This window comes from Elephas maximus, chromosome 10 (genome assembly GCF_024166365.1).
Source record: "Elephas maximus indicus isolate mEleMax1 chromosome 10, mEleMax1 primary haplotype, whole genome shotgun sequence".
Lineage (NCBI taxonomy): Eukaryota > Metazoa > Chordata > Mammalia > Proboscidea > Elephantidae > Elephas > Elephas maximus.
This window is the reverse complement of record NC_064828.1, coordinates 73,620,645-73,631,963: the sequence shown is the minus strand read 5'-3', so window position 1 is coordinate 73,631,963 and position 11,319 is coordinate 73,620,645. Positions and strand designations below refer to the sequence as shown.

The following is an 11,319-nucleotide window of genomic DNA, read 5'->3' as shown; positions in this document are numbered from 1 at the left end:
TATTTATACTACCACAAAAGAAAGCAGCCTTTCCTTTAGAATACATGGTCTTCTAGAATAATTATCACTTACCTTTCTCCATCCCTTCACACAGTTCTCAAATGAGTTGTCCTACCATGGCTGTCTCCACCTCCTCTTTCCCTTACCTGACTACAGTCCGACTCCTCCCACTCCACCACCCAAACTGTTCCAACAAAAGTCAAATCCAATAGCTCCTTTCCTTTTTTAACTCATTTTATTTTTTGTTGTTGTTGAGACCTTTTTATCTGATATGAATCCTCAGCTGTTTCACCCTGCTGACCATTCCCTGTCTGGAAATACTCTCCTCCTTTGGCTTTTGGACACTCTGGTGTTACCTTAGTAACCAGAATGAATAAACTGAGGCCTTGAGATCATCCAGGAAGTAGAGGGTTCTAAAGGCTCTGAGCTCAACAGGAGGGTGTGCACTTTTAGGGGTGGTGGTGGTGATGGCAGTTGTTGCACTTATTATCTTCTTGGAAACCCTGGTGGTGTAGTGGTTAAGTGCTACAGCTGCTAACCAAAAGGCCAGCAGTTCAGATCTGTCAGGCGCTCCTTGGAAACTCTATGGGGCAGTTCTACTCTGCCCTATAGGGTGACTAGGAGTTGGAATCGACTTGACAGCAGCGGGTTTGGTTTTTTGGTAGATAAAATTTTGAGAACTGAATTTCACACTGGGGACCTGTTTTGCAGACTCTGTATCAAGCAGACTGACGGATTCAATTATGTAGGGTTGAGTGGGACTCAACCATAATCATGCAGAAAACTGTTTATTCCTGTAACTTATTGAAAAAACATGTAACAGAGAATGGCTCACACTAGAGGAACTTACTGACAATACCGGAATCTGCTCTCTTAGGGTATGATAAGAAGTGTTGTTGTTAAGTGTTGTCAAGTCAATTTTTGACTCAAAAGACCCCATGTGACAGAGTAGAACAGCCCCATAGGACTTCCTAGGGTGTAATCTTTATGGATGTGGAGCCAAGCACTTAACCATCACATCACCAGAGCTCCTTGATAAGAAGTGAGGGAAGTCACATTCAAGTCATTGGGCCTCCCTCAGTATTCTCTAACAGCTAAACATTTCAATGTGCCTTCATTCCATTCAACAACATGGAATGAGCTTTCCATTATTAATATTACCCTTTCTAATTTTAGTATCATTCTTCTAAAGCATAATTCGTATTTGATTATACGCTTTCTGGTGGCACGGTGGTTAAGCACTTGGTTACTCACAGAAAGGTTGGTAGTTTGAACCCCCCAGCTGCTCTGAGGGAGAAAGATGTGGCAGTCTGCTTCTATAAAGATTTACACCCTTGGAAACCATATGGGCAGTGCTACTGTGTCCTATAGGGTTGCTATGAGTCAAAATCAACTCAAAGGCAATGGGTTGGCTTGGGCAAACAGTTTGCACTGGACTATTACAGGTTGGCGATTCAAACCCACCCAGGGACACCATGGAAGAAAGGCCTGGTGATCTGCTTCCATAAAGACTACAGCCAAGAAAACCCTATTGAGAAGTTCCACTCTGTAACACATGTGGTTGCCATGAGTCAGAATCCACCTGACCATATCTGGTTTGGTTTTTCAGTTTATTGGCTATTTTGATTGTTGCTTGCTCTTAAGTAATATGTCCCCTACCAGACTGCAAATTCCTTGAAGTCAAGGGTCATTTTTAGATTAATTCTCTCCTGTCTTCTACATTGCTTATCATAGGGCACATGTGAAAGATACTAAATAAAACCTGTTGTTTAATTTAACAAGCAAGATTCTATGGGTTTTGAATGCCTCCTGAACGCAACATATTATGGTAGCTGCAGAAGTGTAATGCAGAAAATATTTACATTATTTGCATTTAATGAGCTGGAGGAAAGGTAGGAACACCTCCATACTTAGGGAGGATTTAGCACAAGGCTGAAATTACTGGATATCCCTCATATGGGTTGTACCAGCCTGGATATAAACGCCAGAATTCCAGGCAATGTTCAGAGCAAATTTGGGTTCTCTTTACAGTAAGCCCTATAAATCCTTGAAGTTTACCTCCTTGGCCAAACATTCCAAATGTCCTTCACTGTGGATAACACTTAGGTCTTCTGGAACCCCTTCTCCGGTCAGGCAAATAATCTGAGAAGAAAAAGAAATCACATGTAGTCCAGTGCATTTTTCTCCTTGTGTGGTTTCACCAACAGCTAGAAAGATATTTAAAGGCTCTTAACCTCTCCGGTCTTCGATTTTCTTTTTTAAGAGTCATTTTAGAGAATTTTCCATCTGTCTTAGTCATACAGCCTAACTGAGGATTTGGACCTGAACATAATTTTTTATTAAAAAAAAATATATGTTAGAATTTAAATGCAAGCATTGATTTTGAAACAGCATTGACACGGTGTAACTTCCCGGGCATTACGATTTGTGGCTGGAAGCGGAAGTTAGAAGCGGTCCACAAGCTAACCTACAAAGACACGAGGGTCTAGAATCACTTTTTTCCCCCCAATTAAAAGAGAATTAGCAGTCTGGTATCTTCAAGCCTTCCCTCAGCGGAACTTTCTGCCGGAGGCTACAGCTCCTATGATTTCGAGAAGGACCGGCCCAGGTGCAACTGTTAACTGAAAGGCGGAAGAGGAGGTGGAACCTGAACAAGGTATGAGCCACTCAGAGGCAGCCCCGGGCCGCCACTTACCTCGGGGAGGAGGAGTTGGCATTTGGACTGAGAGGAAACAGGAGCCGGGACCGGCCAGGTAAGGAGAGGAAGAGCCGGCGCACTCACCTCGGAAGGGGCGGAGCCGCATCCGTGGGTTACCTGCAGGGCGGAGCCGGCTAGGATAGCTTGGGCGGAGGCGGAACTGAAGGGTCTGGTTACCACACGAAGAACCTGAACTAACACTCACCGAGCGGGAGGCGGGGCCAGCGCAAGGACTCACCTGAGCCGGCGAGAAACCAGACCGGGTGTAGCCCCGGACTCACCCAACGCGGAGGGGGAGGTCCCAGCGGCAGGCCCCACCTGAGCGACCCCCCCGTCCGTCAGTCCGTCGGCCCATCCCGCGCTGGTCGCCATGACCTGGAGCGTGACGGCGCGGGGCGCCCACCAGCCGGACAACACTGCGTTCACGCAGCAGCGCCTCCCGGCCTGGCAGCCGCTGCTGTCCGCCAGCATCGCGCTGCCGCTCTTCTTCTGCGCCGGCCTGGCCTTCATCGGCCTGGGCCTGGGCCTCTACTACACCTCCAACGGCATCAAGGAGCTCGAGGACGACTACACCGGCAACTCGGGGACCAGCAATTGCTCGGTGTGCGCCGCGGCCGCCCAGGGCCGCGCGCCGCCGCCTAGCTGCGAGTGCGCCTGGTACTTCTCGCTGCCGGAGCTCTTCCAGGGCCCGGTGTTCCTCTACTACGAGCTCTCCAACTTCTACCAGAACTACCGGCGCTACGTCGTGTCCCGCGACGACGCGCAGCTGAGCGGGCTGCAGAGCGCGCTGCGCCAGCCGATCAACGAGTGCGCCCCCTACCAGTACAGCGCCGGCGGCCTGCCCATCGCGCCCTGCGGCGCCATCGCCAACAGCCTCTTCAACGACTCCTTCTCGCTGTGGCACCAGCGCTCGGCCGGCGGGCCCTACGTCGAGGTGCCGCTCGACCGCACCGGCATCGCCTGGTGGAGCGACTACCACGTCAAGTTCCGCAACCCGCCGCTGGTGAACGGCAGCCTGGCGCTGGCCTTCCAGGGCACGGCGCCCCCGCCCAACTGGCCCAGGCCGGTCTACGAGCTCAGCTCCGACCCCAACAACACCGGCTTCATCAACCAGGACTTCGTGGTGTGGATGCGCACGGCGGCGCTGCCCACGTTCCGCAAGCTGTACGCGCGCATCCGCCAGGGCAACTACACGGCCGGCCTGCCGCGGGGCGCCTACCGCGTCAACATCACCTACAACTACCCGGTGACGGCCTTCGGCGGCCACAAGCGCATCATCTTCAGCAGCATCTCGTGGATGGGCGGCAAAAACCCCTTCTTGGGCATCGCCTACCTGGTGGTCGGCTCCCTCTGCATCCTCACAGGCTTTGTCATGCTGATCGTCTACATTCGCTACCAGGACCAGAACGACGACGACGACGACGAGGAGTAGTTCCTACTTCTTGCTAAAACTCTCTCGCAAGCTTCTTTTGGCCATCTCCTCCTCCCTTCTCGCACAATTCCAACCTTGCCTCCCTTTTCCGGTTCTTGGGAATGGGAAGCCAGAGAAAGGAATCCCACCGAATTGGGGCTGCCAGACATCCTCCCTGCCTTGTTCGGACTGCAGAGTGAAACATCCTTGGACATTTCCCCATCATTAGATCCTTACAGTCTGTAACATTTGAGAGCAGAGGGGAGTAGAGACTCCTTATCGGATGGAGAGACTGAGACCATCCAGTAACGAGTGGTGTTCTTTTAGATAACTCATTCAAGATCAAGCAGCTGCTTATTGGTTCCTGACTCCTGAATCTAGAGCTTTTGCCACTACAGTCCAGTGATTTTCTTATTCTTCCTTTCCTTTTTTGTGGAGAGGTGAGGTGGGGAGAGGAAGGGGAGGTGTAGAGTGAGGCCTACAGGTAACCTGCCAAGGCGTGGAGGGATGGGGGAGAACATATGGGCTTGGAGGCACCGTCCCCAGAGATTCTGACGCAATAAGGCTAGAGCCCTTGAAACTGTGTTTTAATAAGCTCCTCTGGAGAGTCCTATATTCCTTCAAGCTTGGCAATCACTGCCCTGACCAGGGAGCAAATAGAATACTGATGTTTCCCCGTTTTCTCCTGTATCTGAGGTTGAAACTGAAGCTGTTAAAACAGCCACCTAGTCCAGGCTTTCAGGCAGTAATTCCTTCCTAGGGAGAGTGACAATCACAGTTTTGCAGGTTTGGTTTAGCACATCCCCTTGAACATGTTGTGTGCCATGGAGTCGATTGGACTCATAGCATCCCTATAGGGCAGAGTAGAACAGACAAGGTTTCCTAGGCTGTAATCTTTATGGAGCAGATTGCCAGGTCCTTCTCCTGCAGAGTGGCTGGTGGGTTTGAACCGCCTACCTTTAGGTTAGCAGCCAGTGCTTAACCACTGCACCACCAGGGCTCCTTCCCTTGAACGCAGGAAGCTCTAACTGATTTGTGGAATGAATAGGAAAAAAAAAATGCTATCTCTAATTGAATTAGTTGTCATACAAATTTGCAGGGCAGGGTTTGTATCAATTAATATTGGAGTTAGAAAAAAGCTATACCAGGTACTGTGTAGAAAATTGAAAATTTAGGGTCAGCTTGTACAGCTCCAAGAGAATGTTTTAACCTTAGAATCAGAGAGTTGGAAGAGATCTTAGAGAGAAAGTGACTTTCCTAAAGTCATATCTGCATCTTCTGACTCCTGGCTCAGTTCTCCGTGCCATCTGACTTTTTTATATGCTTAAAGAGAAATGGTTTCATTCATACCTTTTCCCTTGGATCAGAGAGAAAACTTTTTAATTCATGTTCTCAGAAGAAGGATGTTTGTTTCCAATAATCATGTTTGAATGAATGCTAAGGAGTATAGAGTTTTATATGTAAACTGGAATCTTGAGAATTATTTGAACCTCTGAGATAATTTTCAAATCTGGACTATTATCATCCTAATATGTATAAAGTTACTCTAAGAAGCAATAAAATATTAAAAACAAAATTTCCTTTCATAGCAAAATAACTTAAAGGAACTTAAAAAAAAAAAAAAAAAAACTCTGTGATATCATCTTAACCAGTTTATTTCCTGAAAGCAAGCAGTATTTAGTGTTCTGTCAGACAGAATTCTCCAGAACCTGCTCTCTATTACAACTACTTTCCAGCAGTCCCTTACAACATTTTTAGAACATTCAGTCCATTACTATAAAATCTTAAATGAGACCATGAAACTTAAGGTATTCTGACTAAAATACTGAATATGATTCCAACCCCTTACTTTGAGTTACCAAAAGTGAATAAAGGTTATGTTTGTCTTACCTTTGTTACTGTGTTTGCTTAATTCTTTTGAACTATGATCTTAAAGGCACAGACAATATCAGCCCTTTGCTCATTTGTTAGCCCATTTATATTGCAGCAAGAAAAGCATCTTATAGAATGAGTCTCAGTTAAAGTGAACATAATCTTTCATTATTAACTTTCTGAAACAGAATTTGGATTTCTATCAACATGTAGTATGAATTAGATGGTGCTAACTATTGTTTAAATTTGGTAAAACAGTCATTTAAAAAAATTTTTTCATATTAAAAGTTAGTAAGGAATGTGTGATCATAATTGGTCTTCTACAGCATAGGCATCATCATGGGGAAATGTTTCACATTTTGGGCTGCAAAGCCTCAGAAACTGAAAAAATGTGAACGTGAAATATCTTCCCGTGATGATCCCTGTGCTGTAACTTTTGTCTGGTATCTCAGGTTTCTAGCTGGGCTTGAATCCCCATGTTATCCAGTAACTGCTCCCCAGCTGAAGGTGTGCCCTCTGGAAGTAAGGTAGAAAAGAGTGACCTCAACAATTTGACTGAAAATGTGCTTTTGACCTACCTTGTAAAATAAAACCACAAACAAAAGACTAAAGTGGTCAATGGAAGCTCCTGAAACAATGACAAAATAAGAAAGGCTTTTCAGGTATCTCCGCAATCAAATCAGCTAAACAATTTACTGACTATGCAATTGTTAAAAACCAGAGACATGAAATAGTCTGGAATTTCCTTTAATAGCAAATATCACTTCATAATGTATAGCCACAACACTTTGGCCTCACCTTTAAGGCCACTGCCCTCTTCTAGTCATTGGAGACCTCAACAATCTTAATTCTCAAAGGGAGTTGTTGGAAGAGTCGCAACATAATCAATTCCTTATGTGCTTTTAGATGTAAGTCCTTAGTTGCTGTAATGATAGTAAATTCCCTCCTCCTTTTTTGGGAATTTCTTTGCATCCCAGATTTTGTTTCTTTCTGTGGCTAAAACATGATTGGTTGATTTTTAAACAGCAAATTAAAAAAGAAAATTAACCTTCAATTTTTTCCTGCAGGAAATTTTCTCCTAATTGTCCTCCAACAAAAACAGTCATTTTTGAATCACCGTTGAGAAGGCCTTAGTGAATCTCACTGAAAAACGTTAAGGTCCCTGAGAGATTGAAAACAAGAGCAGCACTTTGTGTACAGAATTTGAGAAAATTCCTAACAGTGTTGACTCTGGGTATACACGTATTCCTCATTATTTCCCTGATGAGACTATCAATGCGTATTCAGACAGAAACTTCCCCACTGATTTGCCACTTTGCATTACGATTCCCATCATTGGCTGTATTCTTGAAAACTAGGTTACTGAAGTGTTCCGTCTTCATTTATTGTACTTTGCTGTCCAGCTTATGTAGGATACAGAAAAACCCTGGGGCAATTAAACTCAACAAAGATTGTTTGGGGGCTGTAGAGACATAGGCTATTGTTGTCGTTAGTAGCCCTCAAGTAAGCTCCAACTGATGGCAACCCCATGTACAACAGAACAAAATGTTGCTTGGTCCTACACAATCTTCACTATCATTGGTGTGCTCAAGTCCACTGTTGTGGCCACTGTGTATTTTGAGTGCCTTCCAACCTAACAACTCATCTTCCAGCACTATATTGAACAATATTCTGTTGCATTCTATAGAATTTTCATTGGCTAGTTTTTGGAAATAGATCACCAGGCCTTTTTCCCTAGTCTGTCTTAGTCTGGAAGCTCTGCTGAAAGCAGTCCAAAATGGGTGACCCTGCTGGTATCTAAAATACTGGTGGAATGGCTTCCAGCATCATAGCAACATGCAAGCCACCACAGTACAACAGTCAGATGAGTGGTGGAGAGAGATAGGAGTGGGGAAATAAAAAGGAAAGATGAGGTCTGAAGCATGAGGCATTTTCTAGGCCAGTAGGTGTCCAGGAGGCAGGGAAGGGCCAGTGAAGGGAGCCCATTGCAGAGGGCAGGGCTCACCAATAGCACTCACTGATGACAAGGCCTTTGAGAAAGTCAGGAAGCAGCCAGTGGCTCACCTCCTTTTGAACTCCTCAGCTTGTCTTTTTGATCAATTTGAGTGTGATGTATCTTTTTCCTTAGAAGCAAAAGGTATTACTGTCAAGAAACTTAGCTAAGAGTCTTGGCCTCCACATTGAGCTCTTAACTAAGTTCCCATTAAAGCGGCTGAAATCTTACATTACTGCTGAAAACTGTAAATGATGTGTCATTAATAATGATACTTTGTTTTGCTAAAAGGCCTTTGTTCTGAAAGTCCAAGGTGCTTAACACTATGTGGTCTCATTAATCTTATCCATCAAGATACATGAGCTTTTAGAAAGTCATCAAGATCAACAATGTAGAAGTAAATCCCTTTCTGTTTTGCTCAGTTTTGTTTAGAATTTTATAATAGTAGGTAATGTTTAAAAAAAAAAAATAGCATAGGCTCTGGATGAGGCAGCAGTAAAGTTATTGGAAATGGAACACTTGAGTATTTTCAAAAGAAGAATTGATTAATCCTTGCTATGATTTTGATAAGCAAAAAACATTGCCCGTTTTTGTTAAAGAATCTGAAATGGAGATTTGATGCTTCCTATTCATAAAAAAAAAAAAAAATTTTTTTTTTTATTCATAGCAGGAAACCCTGGTGGCATAGTGGTTAAGTGCTACAGCTGCTAACCAAAGGGTCGGCAGTTCAAATCAGCGAGGCGCTCCTTAGAAATTCTATGGGGAAGTTCTACTCTGTCCTGTAGGGTCGCTATGAGTTGGAATCGACTTGACGGCACTGGGTTTGGTTTTTGTTTTTATTCATAACAAGTAATCAAATGTAAAATACTTTCTACTCTTTACTTTTTCCTAGAAGATTTTAGGGGTTTAGGCATCTGTTTCATCAACATAATTTTCAAATAACTGAATTATATTTATCAAGTTTTAACATTAGAGGAGCAAATTAACTTGTATATTAACTTTCAAGAATCTTTTAAAACATCACTCAACATCACATAAATAAATGACATAATCTCCATCTCCAACCCTGACTTTATTTCCTGAACTCCAAACTCATATTTCCAACCACCTCTTGGACTCGACTGAATGTCCTACAGGTACTCAAGTTCAGTGGGGTCAGTCTCTTCTCCAAACCTGTTCCTCCAAGTATATTACTAGATGCTGAAAATGACTCCCTTAATGTCCCCGATCGCCCAAGCCAGAAACCTGAACTGCCCCCTGAATTCCTCCATCTCTGTTTTCACCCACATGCAACTGGTTATCAGATCCTGTTGCTTCTATACCCCAAATGCACTTTCAATCAGGTCCTGACTTTGCTATTTCTAATCTGGAAACAGAGGAACTTCCTAATTGAGCTTCAGTTTCTTCTCCACATTCCAGCCATAAGGAACTCCCTAAAATGCCAATCTCACCGTGTTACTTCTCACCATAAAATCACTCGTGCCTGTGCGTGGCCTATATGACAAAGTCCAAATGCCTTCACAGGGCATACAAGGCCTTCATCTCCTTTTCCTCCAAGGCCCCACACAATTTTAGTCATATGGAATGATTTGAAGAGGTCTGAGCCCAAAGTATCCTCATGTCTTGGTCTGTGCTGGTCCACAGGACAATCCCTATCTACTCACTCATTCATCCTCAATACTTGGCTCAGCGGTTGTGTTTTCTCCAAGTCCTCCTCAGCTCGTCCTTGCTTCCTCCACTCCCTGCCCCCAGGAATGGTCCTTTATTCCATTTCTCTCTCACAGCACTTAACACATTGACTGGAAATTGCTTCTTTCAGTCTTATCTCCATGTCCAGACTGTTAGTTCTATGAAGGCTGAGATTTCTCATTCAGTTTTAATATTTCCAGTGCCAAGTAGAGTGACTAGCACAAGCTGACACCTCAAACATTTGTTGAATGACTAGAGCATTGGAAAACCGGTGAGTCCATTACTCTATGACCACTGAACAACATTTTATTTTCCACAATAGTTGTATGCATAGAAAATAATTCAGAAAGCAAACGAAATGCAGAGGATAGCACCCTAAACATATGAAAATCTTAGAGTAAGGAGTGCTCAGAATTCATATATATTCTTAACAGTGTGAAAGTGCTGTGTTTAGAATTCCCATTTGAATAACTTAAATATGTCATTAGATTTTCCCCCACAAACCAATTTGCATAAATGAATAGCAGATGGGTTATATTAGTCCACTGATAGTGGAGGCAGTTCCTTAATATTCAAAAGTAATCAATGTCTTTTCTATTAAACTTCAAGAAGTTAAAGAATGTTTATATTTTTGTGGTACAGCTTTATAGAGGAAATTTTTTTATTTACTGTGGTTGTTGTAAGGTACTGTTATGTCAGTTCCAACTTACAGAGACCCTATGTAAAAAAGAATGAAACACTTCCTGATCCTGTGCCATCCTCACAATTGTTGCTATGTTTGAGCACATTGTTGCAGCCACTGTGTCAATCCATCTTGTTGAGGGACTTCCTCTTTTTAGATGACCCTCTACTTTACCAAGCATGATGTCCTTTTCTCCAGGGACTGGTCCCTCCTGTTAACATGTCAAAAGTAAAGAAACAAAATCTCACCATCCTTGCTTCTAAGGAGCATTCTGGCTGTTCTTCTTCCAAGGCAGATTTACTCATTCTTCTGGCAGTCCATGGTGTATTCAATATTCTTCACCAACACCATAATTCAAAGGCATAAATCCTTTTTCAGTCTTCCTTATTCATTGCCCAGGTTTCACGTGCATATGAGGCAATTGAAAACACCATGGCTTGTGTCAGGCACACCTTAGTCCTCAAAGTGACATCTTTGCTTTTCAACATTTTAAAGAGGTTCTTTTGCAGCAGAATTGCCCAATGCAATACGTCATTTGATTTCTTGACTGCTGCTTCCATGGCTGTTGATTGTGGATCTAAGGAAAATGAAATCCTTGACAGATTCCATTTTTTCTTCATTTATCGTAATGTTGCTTATTTGTCCAGTTGTGAGGACTTTTGTTTCCTTCATGTTGAGGTGTAATCCATACTAAAGGCTGTGGTCTTTGATCTTCATCAGTAAGTGCTTCAAGTCCTTTTCACTTTCAGCAAGCAAGGTTGTGTCATCTGCATATCAGGTTGTTAATGAGTTAATGAGTCTCCCTCCAGTCCTAATGCCTTGTTCTTCTTCATATAGTCCAGCTTTCAGAATATTTGATCAGCACACAGACAGAAAGAGTATGGTGAAAGGATACAACCCTGACACACACCTTTCCTGATTTTAGACCACGCAGTATCCCCTTATTCTATTTGTACAATTGCCTCTTCATCTAT

The 11,319-nt window shown here is 43.6% G+C and overlaps 1 protein-coding gene across 1 annotated transcript; it reads left to right on the top strand.

Annotated features, from left to right (window-relative positions):
* Positions 1–2,770: 2,770 nt before the first annotated feature.
* Positions 2,771–6,007, top strand: TMEM30B (transmembrane protein 30B). Its single transcript, XM_049899320.1, has one exon. The coding sequence runs from the start codon at positions 3,069–3,071 to the stop codon at positions 4,128–4,130; it is 1,062 nt and encodes a 353-aa protein (XP_049755277.1). The 5' UTR covers positions 2,771–3,068; the 3' UTR covers positions 4,131–6,007.
* Positions 6,008–11,319: the final 5,312 nt, after the last annotated feature.